The sequence below is a fragment of the Ciona intestinalis genome, chromosome 1 (assembly GCF_000224145.3).
Source record: "Ciona intestinalis chromosome 1, KH, whole genome shotgun sequence".
Taxonomy (NCBI): Eukaryota; Metazoa; Chordata; class Ascidiacea; order Phlebobranchia; family Cionidae; genus Ciona; species Ciona intestinalis.
This window is the reverse complement of record NC_020166.2, coordinates 8,510,224-8,525,629: the sequence shown is the minus strand read 5'-3', so window position 1 is coordinate 8,525,629 and position 15,406 is coordinate 8,510,224. Positions and strand designations below refer to the sequence as shown.

Sequence of the window (15,406 nt, the reverse complement as noted above, 5' to 3'; positions counted from 1 at the left end):
CAGGTGCGCTACCACTACGCCACGGCGCCAGACAACTCACAGTGAGTTGCATTTAATATTAATACAAAGAAATATTTATATTTGAAAGAATGATGTGGAAAAAACTTCAAACACATGTAAAGTATACAATGAATGAATGAATGAAAAGGACTTACGAACAAATTATATTTTATACACTGAATAATTACATAGGTATTGTATTGTGTATTAACTTTATAATATAGAACTTATGAACACATGTTAAGTATACAATAAATGAATGGCTTTATTAAAATATGCTTATGAGAAAATTACCTTTCATGCACTGAATAATTGCAAAGGTATTTTATTGTACACGAGTCGAACATGACAAATATACTTTATAAGTTCAGTATTATAAAATTAGTCAAGTCATTATGACAAACGCACTGATTGTTAAATAACAAAATCTATTATTACATCACACACGTTTACTATGACCATTCTCCTAAACATCACATGACCAATAATCACTCAAGCACGATGGAGTGACTTTGAATAGAAATACCATTGCGCAACACTGCCAATGCAAATATTAACGAATATATTGAATGCTCGGTTCATATTTACTCAATGACTCACTTCCCAGTGATGCCACATGGGCAGTAGAATTTTTAAGACTTTTTAACGACTCTTTACGATCTTTTTATACCTTTAAAGACTCTTTTAAGACTTGTTTAGGTTTGGCGTTGGCTCAACATTAAAACAATTTAAAACTGTGTTTATATTTGTTCTATACTAGTATTGTTTAAACAAGTGCATGGCCGCATGATACACTTATGCAGACCTGGTGTTTGAGCCCTATTTGGGCAGAGATGCCTTGGGCAAGACACTTAGCGGTAATTACTCCAACCCTGTGGTCACTAATGGGTTGTCTAAATGGTCAGCCATACAGAGAAACAATCACCTACAAAATTATACGAGTAAACAGGCACGAGGTGTATGAAACAGAACACCAGTGTTATAACAACTGTCATTGCCACGCTTTGCGAGGATAAATAAGTTACATACGTGGTAACTCATAAGCAGGCACGAGTTGTATAAAACAGAACACCCCATGTAATAACGACTGTCGTTGCCTCGCCATGCGAGGAAGTTACATTCATTCAAATTCACCCGTATATATAGGTTAACACGTCCGGCGCCATGGTGTAGTGGTTAGCGCGCCTGCTTGTAACCCAGAGGTAATGGGTACAAGGCTCGACGCTGCTACCAGCTGTGGGCGTATGTGTCCTTGGGCAAGACACTTAACGGCAATTGCTCCAACCAAGTGGTCACTAATGGGTTGTCTAAATTATCAGCCATACATAAAAAAATAATAATTACCCACAAAGTAACATACAAGATAACTCGTAAGCTGGCACGAGGTGTTAACCCGTGTGATAACGACTGTCGTTTTCCGGCCACGCGAGGATAAAGTAAGTTACATTCATTCATTCATTCAACACCCCATAACCCGCCCACCTTCTCCTTGTGCTTAGTAGCCACTAGCGAGATAGCCAGCCCCATCCTCTCAGCTCTCCCCACCCTCCCAATGCGATGGACATAGTTCTGTTTATCATCAGGTAGCGTCATGTTTATAACGAATGGAACGCCTCGTATGTCGATGCCACGCGCTGCTACGTCTGTACATATCAAGTGTCGCACCTGTGGTAAATTGGCTGCTGTTACTATAGGTGGGAACTTAATTTTGAGCGGCTACAGCTAACGCACACTTTTAGTTGCCTCAATCTATACCACCACAATACTTACATAACATAAACTTTAATTCATCTCGCCAAATATAGCAGGAAAGGTCAAATTTATAAAACAAGAGAATGAAAAACGACGGCTATTGGAAATACACAATGAATAAACCTTTTTTTTACATTTTTACATACTTATTTAATTTATTATCTTGGATAGTTTTATATGTATATTCGTTTATTTTTTTTTATTTACATTTTTTTTTAAAACGGTTTTTACCTTCCGATTTTTAAACTTCTCCAAATTCCCTCTCCTTTCATGAGGTTTCCGATCACTATGCAGACACACGCACGATAGTTGGTCATCGTGACCACCAACTTGTTTGAAATATCGTTCAAGGTTGTCGCAATCGAGTTTCGTTCGGCAGAATATGATCGCTTGCTCCATTTTGTGGTCGCGTATCGCACGAACACAATACTCGCCTATAATAGGGTTTATGACATCATTATTCGGTTATGACATCACCATAGCAGCTTAAGCAGGATCACTGTCATGGACCGTGATGATGTTATGTTTAGTGGTTACTGGTTAGCTTTCTTGACCAGAAGTTACGAGTTCAAGGCTCAATATGGGCGCAAATGGAATACTAGCCAATAATAAGAGTTATGACATCACTGTACAATGGACGGCGGGCATAGTTTCAAAGTCATATTCATAATAAATTAAGGTAATACCTTTCGAAGGGTATTGTATGGTACCATGGTACAGTGTTTAGCATGCCTGCCTCTAGACCAAAGCTTATATGTTCGAGGCTGCAGTTTGTAACTACCTGACTGCCAATTTTGACGACGCATTAGTGACCACTGACTTGGAGTAATTACTGTTAGGAATCCTGCCCATACCCACAATGGTGGCAACACTAAGCAATGAACTTGCTACCCTTTGGTGATAAGGTGACATACTAGCTTTACCACTATACAAACAATGGTAGAGTTCAAACACAAGGCTCTTATTCAACGCCAAGTTAGCTAATATTTTACCTTTCAATATTTTGATCCCTTCCGACCATTTCTCCTTAGTTTCCTTAGCTCTGCTGTCAACGTTATCTCTCTTATGCACGGCGTCGGTCGGTACATGATTGCGCAACCCCATCCAACTAGGGTCCCTTATGGGATCCACGGGAACAACAACATGGTGGACGGTCTCAGGTACTGAGTCTTCACCCTGTATGGTGAATATATCATGTGATAATATAAATAGGAGTATATTATGTGACATTAAACATTGCAATTCTAATTCTACCTTTAAATTCACCAACACAGGAAAAATAAGATCTAGGCGCAACAAAGCCAATAAATTAAAAATAACAACTCAACACAACATTACAAGCAACATATCTTAACCTTCAAATCCACCCACACAGGGAAATGCATGATCTCATTAGCAAGCCTTTTAACATCGAAGCTATGCAAAGTAGCCGAACATACGATAACTTGGAGACGTTTCCCATCAGATGTTACCTGGAGGTGGGTTGTGTAAAGTTTAGCATTATGATGTCGCTGTCGTGTATATTACATAGAGATAATCATTATGTGTGGTCACATACAGTTTAGATGTACAATGTTTAGAATCTTTATAATGTTAATATAGAGTACTGTGGGGGAATATGGGACACCTTTAGCTCATAATATTCCAATATGTTGATGCTGTTTTAAAACATTATCAATGGTCCATGGGAGTCCTGGTGATATCGTTTTATAATTCTTTGAATGTTCTTTGTTTACTACCTAATTCAACAAGAAAATAGAGTCAAAATGTGTCCCATCTTCCCCCACTCTACCATGGTCTACATAGTATATAGTATGGCTTCCAATCTTCTATATAGTACCCATACTATAAAGTACAATCATTATAATGTTGCTCCAATCATACTATATGGAAGCAGGTAATATATCGGGAAACCCGTTCCTGCCAGCCATTATTTGAGTCCAAGTATATTAAGTTTTGTATAAGTTTTGCCGCAACCACGTAATAATATGTAAACCTATTTCTAGTTTTTATATTAAGTTTGGTGATGCCGGGCATACTATATAAAACGACAGTTGGTATAACACAATGAGCATGTAAAATGACAACATATACAATCAGTATAACAGCACATATATATATATACTATTGCTGTAAGGAATACCATGAATTTAACACAGGTTCTCCAATAAATAATTTCATATACTGACATTTCAATAATAATGAGCCTAAGCCGCTGGGTGTTGGGGTAATGAGTCAACTCTGTTCTATATCTTTATATAGCATGCCTTATCACAGGACCTCACCCATATAGAATATAACATTCATTTCTATATAACTTAAACACATTACCTGTGGTATATGGGAATGTGTTCGTTTGATAAACCCCCCGCTACCAGCTGTTAATAATCCATCGCATTCGTCGAGTACAAGGAACCTTACTTGGCTTAAATCGATCTGAGAAGTAAGAAAGGTGGTATACTTGTATGAATACATTGTGTGCCTGGTACATAATAAGACACCCATGTTTGCATGCAACAGAAAATGCCTTCGCCTTTTGTTCTATAAATAACATGACCTTCGCCATCGTTTTCAACGAGATAAATTAAAATTATGTTATTACTCGACAATGAGCATAAGATAAATGAACACAACTTGATAAGTTGACAGTGAGCATAAGATGTATAAATACAAGACACCCATGTTATAACTCGACAGTGAGCATGAGGTGTATGAATACACCATGTGTGTCTGGTGTATAAGAAGACACCCATGTTATAACTTAACAGTGAGCATGGGGTGTATGAATACACCATGTGTGTCTGGTGTATACGAAGACACCCATGTTATAACTCGACAGTGAGTATGGGGTGTATGAATACACCATGTGTATCTGGTGTATAAGAAGACACCCATGTTATAACTCGACAGTGAGCATGAGGTGTATGAATACACCATGTGTATCTGGTGTATAAGAAGACACCCATGTTATAACTTGACAGTGAGCATTAAGTGTATGAATACACCATGTGTGTCTGGTGTATAAAAAGACACCCATGTTATAACTTAACAGTGAGCATGGGGTGTATGAATACACCATGTGTATCTGGTGTATAAGAAGACACCCATGTTATAACTCGACAGTGAGCATGAGGTGTATGAATAGACCATGTGTGTCTGGTGTATATGAAGACACCCATGTTATAACTTAACAGTGAGCATGAGGTGTATGAATGCACCATGTGTGTCTGGTGTAAGAAGACATCCATGTTATAACTGAACAGTGAGCATGAGGTGTATGAATACACCATGTGTGTCTGGTGTATAAGAAGACAACCATGTTATAACTCGACGGTGAGCATGAGGTGTATGAATACACCATGTGTATCTGGTGTATAAGAAGACACCTATGTTATAACTCGACAGTGAGCATGAGGTGTATGAATACACCATGTGTATCTGGTGTATAAGAAGACACCCATGTTATAACTTAATCATGAGCATGAGATACACGATTACACCTCGACAGCAAGCATAAGGTCACCAACCTTTCCAGTTGAGATAAAATCATCCACTCGACCCGGCGTCCCAATTAAAATATCAACTCCTTGTTGAATCAACTTTAACTGGTCACTTGCAGGCACACCACCCACCACGAGGACTTCAGACACAGTTGGATTTTGAACGAATTTTTTTAAATCTCTAATAATTTTTGCCGTTTGTTCCGCCAGCTCACGGGAAGGCTCAATTATGATCGCATAAGGAGAGTTGTTGGATCTCTTTGTGTTTTGCTTCTGTTAAGGAATACATATGATCAGTGGCGCAGCCAGGAGGGTTTAGGATGTCGCGACCTCCCTTTTAAACCCCAAAAATAATAATAAAAAAAATATTTAAAAAAAAATATTTTTTGAATTTTTTGATTAAAACTCTCCCCCCTTATTTTTTTTTCTGGCTGCGCCACTGCATATGATACATTAAAATAAAAAAGGTATGTGTATATATACGTTATTACTCCTTAAGCAGACCAGAGGTGTATGTGGGAAGATGGGACACCTTTTCACTCCATTTTCTCGTCTCATTTAATAGTAAACAAAGAACATTCAAAGAATTATAAAACCGTATCCTCACAAGTCCCATAGACTGTCGATAATTGTTTAAAACACAATCAGGATATTTGGATATTATGTGGTAAAGGTGTCCCATCATTCCCAACCTACTATATTATTTTTTACACGCCCCATGTGAGTTTTGGATTTATAGAATTAGTGTAAACATTGTTTAACAACTGAAACTTACCTTAACGACAGCGGATCCAGTTTTAGCGCTTGTTACGCTTGATTGGTCGCCGGCCTTTGAAAGTGCGACAAACTGGCCACTAGGTGGGAATTTAAACGGCTCACCACCAAAGTTGAAACTAAGTTCGGAGTTCTTTAAAACACAAGCGGCAAACATTGGTTGTTTTCTTAGGAAACCAGGTATGTCAAACGCATGGCCGAGGTCGATGCCGTTTTTGGAGTATTTGATTCTACCTGAAGTGGGGGTCGTATAAAATGCTTAATTTTAAACAATAATATTTATTGTCACACTGTATTAGGGGACAACTTATTGTAGCAAATTTATTTGTTTATATTTGTGAATATAGAAGATAAACTCTTTACCAATATATATCTTACGCAAAATGACTTTATTTTGTCTTCTTTTTTATAATAACAAAGATTAACATAACATGTATAAACGAAAGATGAAAAATGACAGTAAAGAGCAGTCGAGTAATATATACGACCATAAAAGTAAGGTACTTTTTGCAAAATATGTTCAAAACTAAAATATCACAATTAGAAGAAAATAGAAATGTCATTTTTTACCTTCATCCATATCTAAGAAACAGCCAATGATATCATGCATTGTGAAAGGTTCACCGTACGTGTTAAACTGACGACTGTTGGATTTTTTCCCCGTTCCCCCAAAGCCATATCCATCCTTATCAGTACCAAGGTTTAAATCTGCTGACAGTGTTGACCAACCTACTCTGTTTAAACCTTCATCCTTGCATAATACCTATAGTGGAAATATACATGGCAACACTGTAAAGTTTGCAATACAGTATTGTATCTTTAGGTAAAAATCTTTGGAAATGCATTGGTTACCAAAGGACTTGTACGGAGTAAAAACTAACGTTCTCAATTCTCATGGACAGCCATTTCTTTTCAATTTGATGTAAATACTAGTGAGTAAATCCACTTTTTATAAATGATTTTATTTACTGAAGAGATTAATGATGCCATTTTAGGTAAAATATCTATTCCTGATAATACACTAACTGTTGACTTTTTACCATGTACATATTCCATAGAACTTACCTCATAATAATACTTGCCCTTAGTAACTCCCCTGGTTGACCTACATCCATGCCATTCCCTCACCTCCCTTGACTGACACAACAAACCATCAGAACTAATCGCAAATGCGTTTCCTCTGTCGTATGGGTTCATCTGCCAGGTGTTGAAGATAGCAGGCAATGCATTGCCACCCTGAGGGAAAAGAAAATGTAACAAATTCTGTGATTTTGACCCTGATCTGGTGCTCATAGAGTTGGGGATAAAGAAATACAGTAGGATTTGGTGCAAAAGATTGTTTATTTTTCTGTTGTTGTTAACATGCATAATGCAATGCTTTAAAAACTTTATTATTACAATATAAATTATTTATCCTCGCATGGATTTAAAATGTTGGTGTTTTGTTTGAATTTAGACAACCCAGAAGCAATAGGGGGCTAAGTGCTTAAGAAAAGCGTATTTCCACAAATGCTTAAGAAAGCGTATTTCCACAAAGGTGGCATTCGTGGCAGCATCGAACCCATTACCACTTGTTGTAACCACTATGCCACAACCAGGATTTTATACAGAAACATAAAAACTAGGTGTTTTAGTAATGGATCAACTCTAACCTAAATCCCAGGTTTCATTGTCATATCATGCTACAGGAGTTTACCCAAGAAAATAGAATTGTTTTAAAAACATGAGAGTTCCTAAACCACAGCATTCAAACCACCCCTTACCTTCATACCTCCACCACCCCTTGTACTCGATAGCGTTTCATGCACGATCTGTATAACAGGGATACTGAAAGCTGCCGTCTTCCCTGACCCAGTCTCCGCAGCCATAAGGACATCCCCGCCTCCCAGGATCAAAGGGATCGACTCTGCTTGTATATCAGTTGGAAGTAGCCAACCAATCTCCATTATCATCTTCCCAATCTCAGGCATCACCCCCAAGTTTTCAAACGCAGTCATGATTCTAATTTAGAAGCAAAACCTCTGGTATGCTGGGTTTAAAAAAAAAAGTAAAACAACAGATTTAATAACAATTTAAAACTCTAGTCTTACCCAGCTAAATAGCTTATACATGGTAATAATTCAACACTAGCAATCTTTAATAGAAAATATAAAAGTTTTTGAAATTTCTATCTTTTAACAGCCAGCTACATTACGCAGCAACCATTAACTTAACCTTAAGTCTCCATATGATTAAAAATACACTGAAGGAAAGAGATTAAATATAAAAAAACTGCACTGTAGCGCAAAATATTGCAAGACGCAAAATATTCAAAACATTAAAAATATAAAATATAAGAATATAAAAATTATTTAACTTTAAAAAAGCCCAAAAAAATTAAAATGTAAATAAAATACAGAATAATTAGTAATAAATATAACCAATCACTTTCAACCATTAAAAATCTGGGTGCTCTGATTGGTTGGCTTGTTTTTTAAACCATGTTCAAATGCAAAGTACATGCTATCTCTATGGGTGTCTGCTACATTATTTCCATGTTTCTGCGTCATTCGATCGAATATTAATTGTCCTTCTGAATCCTCAACAAACTTCATTGTGAGGTCATAACAAAGGTCCGGGATATTTTCTTTGTCGTTGTTTGGAAAGTAAGAGTTTTGAGAAGAAACATGACCAGTGTATTTTAATGTGTCCGGCTCCTTTAGTTGGGGTTTGTTTTGCAATGGTTTGTTGTTGGTTGGTTTTTGTGGGGATAAAACTATGTTAGATGATTGTGGATAGGTTTCAAAATGTTTTTTCTGACTTCTGTTGTTTCTTTGTGGGGATGACGCTTTATTAGAACATCGTGAATAAATTTGAGAAGATTTTTTATGACTTTTATTGTGTTTTTGAGGAGATAAAGCTATTTTGGAAGACTGTGAATAAGTTTTAATGTGTTTTTCCTGAGTTCCGTTGTATTTTTGAGGTGATAACGCTTTATTACAAGACCCTGGATATACTTGAAGATGTTTTTCCTGATTTGGCAACTTTTCTGGTAAGTTTGCGCAGCAACTTAATGGAGAAAATGATGTTTCTTTGATGTCTTTGGTTATAACTGGTTCGTCTGGGTTTAAAACATCTTTTTGAACCGGTTTAAACTGGTTAGATCCAAATCCTGCAGCTTTGTGATTTGCATTTTGATTGTAAAGGTTTCTTGATATATTCGTTTTGGAACAAGTTTGAAATAAATTTTCCACATTGTAGGAGTCAGAATTGTCATTGCTTATGTTACCTTTCGTTACTTTAACATTATTTTCATCATAACATTTCTCTGTGTTCAATTCCACCGCAGAACGGGAGGTATTTTCACGTTTTCTTTTTAATTTCTTTGACCCAGAGTCCCTCACATAGTGTAGCATGGACGATTGTTTAAATTTCTTCCTAGGTGAGATACGGTGAACTTTAAGTGAGGAATATCGGATCTTCGATATCTTGGGCGCTGGTTGTTCAACTTTCTGTGGAAAATGAAGTAATGAATCAACTAAAGTAACATTACGGGTAAGTATACTGCTAAGTTAGGTTTCACAGGCCCACAGTGGCGGAATCATTAAGTCTTTTCAATGCTTGACACATATACCAACAGCAGGTGTTTGTTTCTTAGGGTACAAACACTTAACATTGTTATGAGCCAGTAGTTGCTAATAGCAGGCAGCACTCTAGATGTAAATCTTATGCATGTCTCGCTATATAACCTCACCTATGAAGAATACTTCAGAACGCCACGTGGTTTATTGTCAAACTTAGGATACCAGGTTCAATACTCAGCACTGGTACTAACACTGGTGGCAGTGATACGCATATGTTGCATTATAAGACATCAAACATCCATTATTGATACGAATACACACCTTTCTTTTCATTGCAGACAACGACATCCAACCATCACTGGATACCGAGTATTCATATTTACCACTCATAACTAACCCTACCTGTCCTACACCTGTTCAGAGCAAATAGAAACCAATATTAAGACAGTAGTTAAACAATGACGTTAATTTTAAAATGTTTTAAGACATTGGTTAACGAAATGCGAGTAAGTTCAAACAGTTCCACAATTAAAGTAACGGTTTCAGACATTTCCTACAAACACACACAAAGACATTCCTATTTATTTCTTAACAAATGCAAAGCAAGCATTTCATCTTCATCTAAACTGCTTCCAAACCCAGTATTCAACTTCCGGTGTTTTGCCTCTTGCTCTTCTTCTTGCTCCTCATCCGAGTATGCAACAGTGTTTGTGACATCATCATCATCTATCACATCATCACCCATGACATCATCACCTATGACATCATCACCTATGTCATCATCACCTATGTCATCATCACCCCCAATAACAACTTGTTTCCCCCCTTCCAACTCAGCTTGCAATCTTCTTCTCTCCTTCTTGGCTTCCAACCTCTTCTTACGATGCCGCTCCCTGATCCTCAACCGATGTTTTTCACGATCCTTTACATCCGCCTCCTGCATCGCTTTCGCTGCTTCCTCAATGTTAATACCATCTCCATCCTCACCACTAGGAGGCAGTGGAGGAAACGCTTCGGCAACCTCGCCTTCGTCCCCAAACTTAATCTTCTGATTCATTCGCATCCCCTTTCTCAACAACCTCCGCGCTTCCGCAGCTTTCGATCTTTTCTTCTTCGCAGGATCCAATGCAACATCCGGAGCAAACTCCTCCACCTCAGAAGTCTCTTCCTCCTCTTCAAATACATTCTTCCTCTTTACAGTAATAAGATCACATTCATCATCGATCTCATTAAAGTTAAACTCAGAAGATTTCGTTTCATCATTTACAGCAGAATTTTCCTTCATTTTTAGAGATTTCATTTTCCGTTCTAAAAACCTAACTCTAGGTGGAATAGCAAGACCAAGAGAGCTTGAGAATTCACTAAATGGGACCTTCATTGCATCAAACACTGATTTATCTTTCATTAGAAATGTGGATCTTATATACGCTACAAAACATCTTTGTGCTTTCTCTTTAAATTCTTTATCCTCTGCACAATAAGATTGAAGTTTTCTGTCAATTTTACCAAGTTTGTTTGACTGGATTTCTGACTTCAAAATCGGAACTTTCTTGTTTTGAAGATGTTTCAGCATTGCTTCTTTCTCTGTGGGCGTCAGCACAAGGAGAGAGTTCCCATTACCGTTATATCGAGCTGTACGTCCGGCTCTGTGGATATAAGTGTCGGCATCTTCAGGACAATCGAGTTGTACTACCCAGTCAATCTCTGGAAAATCTAAACCTCGTGCTGCGATGTCTGTCGCCACTAAAACTGCAAACTTTTTACGGCAGAACTCTTGGTAAACTGACATTCTGCGCAGTTGGTTCATGCGGCCATGTAAATGTAGCATCGGTGTGCCTGGGCGCAGCTTACAGAATGCAGCAAATATAAACTGTACCTGCTTACAGCTGCTCACAAACACCAGGCATTTTGATTTTTGGTGGTTTCTTATAAATGAGAACAAGACATTCAATTTATCTTTAAGCTCACAGCAGATAAACCTTTGTGTTAAACCCTGAGGAGTTGAATGTTTTGCTTCTGAATGAACAGAAATATAGGCAGGGTCCCGCAAACTTAAACGGGCAAGGTCCTTAACAGATTTCGTTTGCGTTGCAGAAAATAACAAAGTTTGCCGCTCACTAGGAAGGTTTTCAATGATTGCATCCAACGTGGTTTTAAAACCCATGTCCAATATCCTGTCCGCTTCATCCAGTATTAACATTTTCAAGTTATTCATATGAAAATAAGAGGTAGTGTCCATATGCTGCAATAAGCGCCCAGGTGTGCAGATTATAATATTAGTTTTTCCTACGCTATGAGCTTCCTCTTTCACATTATTCCCACCAATAAGCAAACCAGCTGAAAAATTATGTTTCCCGCCAACTTTCTTCAAAACTTCAAATATTTGAAACGCCAATTCTCGTGTTGGGGAAATCACCAAAGCGCCTGGGCCATCCAACGAATTCCAGTTATGTTTATGCAAACATTCTAATATTGGAATAATGAACGCTAATGTTTTGCCTGAGCCAGTTTTCGCTGCACCTAAAATATCTTTCCCAAGCATCGCAGGTTTAATAGCAGCTCGCTGAATTGCAGTTAGTGACACAAAACCAGCTTTTCGCAAACCTGCCTTAGTTTTTGTAGCAAAAGGAAATTCTTCAAACTTTTCAACTTTTGTCGTATCAAGATCAACCAAGCTCACAGTTTCCTCTTTTTCAATTTCTTTCTTTGGTTTCTTCACAAATTTCCTTTTTCTTTTCTTTCCTTTCCAAGCTTTAAAGTTCTGAATGTCTGAAGGTTGAACCGACATCTTTAATAAACAATGGTCCTACTTTTTTGACACAATTTCTATCAAACAAAAATAGAAATTAATAGCAAGGAAAGGGTAGGCTTCATTTTTGTAAGGTGTGAAATTAGTTTTAGGAAAATGGTTTAAATTGACGCCCACAACGATAGTAAAGACATACAGCTTGGCTTAACTTTTCTATTCGCACAAAATTTTCAAGCGGTTTATAAGGTAATAATTCCAATTTGTACCACACAATTTTCATAACATTGTAAACAAATCCTAACCAATACTTATTATCTATGCAGCGAAGAAGGAAAGTAAAATTTCTATGTTTAAATGACTTAAATATTATGCCCACTTATAATTTCTGTTTCATTCTAATATAATAAAAACATCTTCAAATAGATTGGCTTAAATATATAGTACTTTGTATAAAGTTGGTGAACTCTCGGTGACCACGAGTCTAAGAAGGTCTGTTGTAAACCAATGGTGCGAATAGCAACCAATGGTGCGAATAGCAACAATACAAAACCTATAGAAAGAATAAACATAACTGTGGTCAGTAGCTTGGCCACTGGTCAAGACTAAGAACCATCCACGAACCATCAACTTCTCTCGTTACTTCCCTTTCAAATTCAACTTTTTTTACAGTCCCGCCAGTCACTAAGTTTCTAACATTAACTTGGACGGTGTCCTTAGATTTTTGTTGCGCAACTTCAGCTAAGTCTCTCAGCTTTGCCATGTAGATCATAGATAGCTGTATGTTTAGATGCGCAACTAACTGAGGGACATCTTCACCAGTTTGTTCCATACGCATCCTTAAAACTGGATTGAAAAAGTGGAATTCCTCCTCTTGGCTTGATGAAAACTTTACTTTATCTTCCTCCGACAATACCTCCCAACCAGACTTGGTTTCATCACAACATTCCTTGATCATTAAGTTATTTAAAACCTCATAATCTCCATTATTGAGGTGATCAATTATTGCCGTCATTACAGCAGGGCAGGCAGCCACAAACTCTTTCAAATTAAACTCCTGGTTAAAGTAGCCGCGCACCATATTTCCAAATGCCCAGTTTCGAACACTGGTTATAGGGCTTGGTATTGTCATAACTTTTGGCTTTGCGCTATAAGTCCTTTGTAGAATACATTGTGATCGTCTTGATGCATTTAACAAGTTTAAACACGGATTTACCACGGAAAGAGCAAATTTACCCATCGAAATGTATCTAAAGAAACACACCAAAATGAAACATATAACATATGTTATTATTTATATTATATATATATAATATATTTATTCATAAAATGGCAACATATGTGGTAACTTGTAAGCACGAGGTGTATGAAACAGAAAATCGGTTATATAATGGGAGATTCAACACTATAGTGACATGACAATCTTTTTACTTTCAAAATAACGTAAGATTTGCATTTGCAAGTCAATTTTAGAAAAAAACAAAATCGTTTTTTAAATAAATCTCTACAGCTGGTATCAGGGGGGCCTAAGGGAGATTTTAAGACCAACATTTTCAGTAATCACCTGCTTTGGTACTACTTTCTGTAACATAATTCACCTTACCTCAGCAAGTCGAAACTCTAATGCATTTGTTTGCATTGGAAATTTCACATGTTGACTCCGAACAGTGATTCCAAAATTATTAGGTGTTTACCACTCGTGGCATAAAACGATTTTCTGGCGCTACGAAGTCAACTTGTTTTGGTTTAATAATAAACCATATTGAAATTTACACTAAAATTTATATAGTTTTAATTTTAAATGAAACGATAAACAATCGTAAAACTAAAAATTGGTTACAGGTAAAATATATTTGGCACCACTACTGACTTGTATATTTTGCTGCATTTTGGGGGTTCGATTTTTTCCTGACATCTTTTTGTCGGCACACGTATACTAAATAGATTGGTTTATTTATCATCGTGTGACAGACGTTATAACATGGGTGTTCTGTTTTATAAATTTCGCGCCTGCTTACTAGTTATATGTAACCTTGGGGCTGATCTTTTTTATGGGATAGGGTGTTTTTAATTATGGCCGACAATTTAAAAAACCTAATAAGAGAACCACCGTGGTAAATTTGACTAAAATTTGTATCAGAATTTAACCCGCACACACATACGTCAACAATAGTAGCCCCGTCAACCCTCGAACCCGTATCCTATGGCCTGGAGACAAGCGCAGTATAGCTGGTCACTGTGCCACTCGCGTAGCTCAAAGTTAGTATAGACCAAGTTAGGAAACGGATTGTAAAACAACGAGTCTTGTTATCCATTGTCTCGCGTCTATGACGTCATAGTCGCCACCATTACGGAGCCCAGGGCATAGCATTTTATCATTGCTGGGTGCTGTTTTTCGTTTAAATATTGCGATTTTTTAAAAACCAAGCACTTCTGCGCGTAAAAATGGCTTTCTACTATTGTTATATCTTATTATAATAATAAACCTCACAAAAATAATCAACTTTTATTGAACACTCAATCGATTCAAGAGTAAAAAAACAGAAAATATCAAGTTTACTAACCAAAAACATAAAAGAACATGTTTAAAATATAAAAATACAAACAAAAACGCATAACATTACCATAAACTGGTGTATCTAGCTGCAGTTTTGCATGTAAATTGCCGTGATTTTACTTTTTGGCTCACAAACTCAACGCGTATACCCGGCAACGAAACTTAAGGTATCTTTGTAAAATTTGCCTAATATCGAAGTGACATTGAGGAAAACAATACTAAGTTACTATTTTTGGTCCTCTGCTTGAATTAGTAAGCTACCTTTTCTGCGTTCCGGGTCTTTATGAAATCGGAAAACGCGAACACCTTATCTGCTAGTACTTAAGCAGTTTGGAGCTGCATGTCCACTCATGTTGGATTATAAATGTAGTAAAGAATGGCTCTGTAGGTTCGTAGGTACGATCATATATTATTATGTAAACTAAGCTGATTGCTGCTAGTCTTAATCACCAACGTAAAGTACCCTGTTAACCACCTGTACGCCGAAACCAGTCAAATACTGATTACTCCACAT

The 15,406-nt window shown here is 37.1% G+C and overlaps 3 protein-coding genes across 3 annotated transcripts in view; all 3 read right to left on the bottom strand.

Annotated features, from left to right (window-relative positions):
- LOC100183686 (ATP-dependent RNA helicase DDX1-like) overlaps positions 1–10,004 on the bottom strand; it is a 13,554-nt gene extending 3,550 nt beyond the window's left edge. Inside the window, exons 1-11 of the mRNA XM_026837013.1 lie at positions 9,911–10,004; positions 7,790–9,517; positions 7,092–7,262; positions 6,597–6,789; positions 6,028–6,260; positions 5,280–5,525; positions 4,084–4,188; positions 3,108–3,224; positions 2,745–2,928; positions 1,984–2,186; positions 1,483–1,665 (exon numbers count right to left, since the gene is read on the bottom strand). Of these exons, the coding sequence (XP_026692814.1) occupies positions 1,483–1,665; positions 1,984–2,186; positions 2,745–2,928; positions 3,108–3,224; positions 4,084–4,188; positions 5,280–5,525; positions 6,028–6,260; positions 6,597–6,789; positions 7,092–7,262; positions 7,790–8,023 (1,869 nt within the window). The 5' untranslated portion in view covers positions 8,024–9,517; positions 9,911–10,004. The remainder of the gene's footprint in view (positions 1–1,482; positions 1,666–1,983; positions 2,187–2,744; positions 2,929–3,107; positions 3,225–4,083; positions 4,189–5,279; positions 5,526–6,027; positions 6,261–6,596; positions 6,790–7,091; positions 7,263–7,789; positions 9,518–9,910) is intronic.
- On the bottom strand, positions 10,003–12,411 carry LOC100177345 (probable ATP-dependent RNA helicase DDX10). Its single transcript, XM_026836583.1, has one exon. It carries the CDS (start codon positions 12,375–12,377, stop codon positions 10,167–10,169), a length of 2,211 nt encoding a protein of 736 aa, XP_026692384.1. The 5' UTR covers positions 12,378–12,411; the 3' UTR covers positions 10,003–10,166.
- A 6-nt stretch (positions 12,412–12,417) lies between these two features.
- Positions 12,418–14,046, bottom strand: LOC100186044. Its single transcript, XM_026836640.1, has 2 exons — positions 13,939–14,046; positions 12,418–13,585 (listed from the first exon to the last, which is right to left on the bottom strand). The coding sequence occupies exon 2, from the start codon at positions 13,573–13,575 to the stop codon at positions 12,916–12,918; it is 660 nt and encodes a 219-aa protein (XP_026692441.1). The 5' UTR covers positions 13,576–13,585; positions 13,939–14,046; the 3' UTR covers positions 12,418–12,915.
- Between the last annotated feature and the right edge of the window lie 1,360 nt (positions 14,047–15,406).

Excerpts from the sequence above, each read along its gene's own strand:
- LOC100177345 (XM_026836583.1), bottom strand. The coding sequence starts at position 12,377 with ATGTCGGTTCAACCTTCAGACATTCAGAACTTTAAAGCTTGGAAAGGA.
- LOC100186044 (XM_026836640.1), bottom strand. The coding sequence starts at position 13,575 with ATGGGTAAATTTGCTCTTTCCGTGGTAAATCCGTGTTTAAACTTGTTA.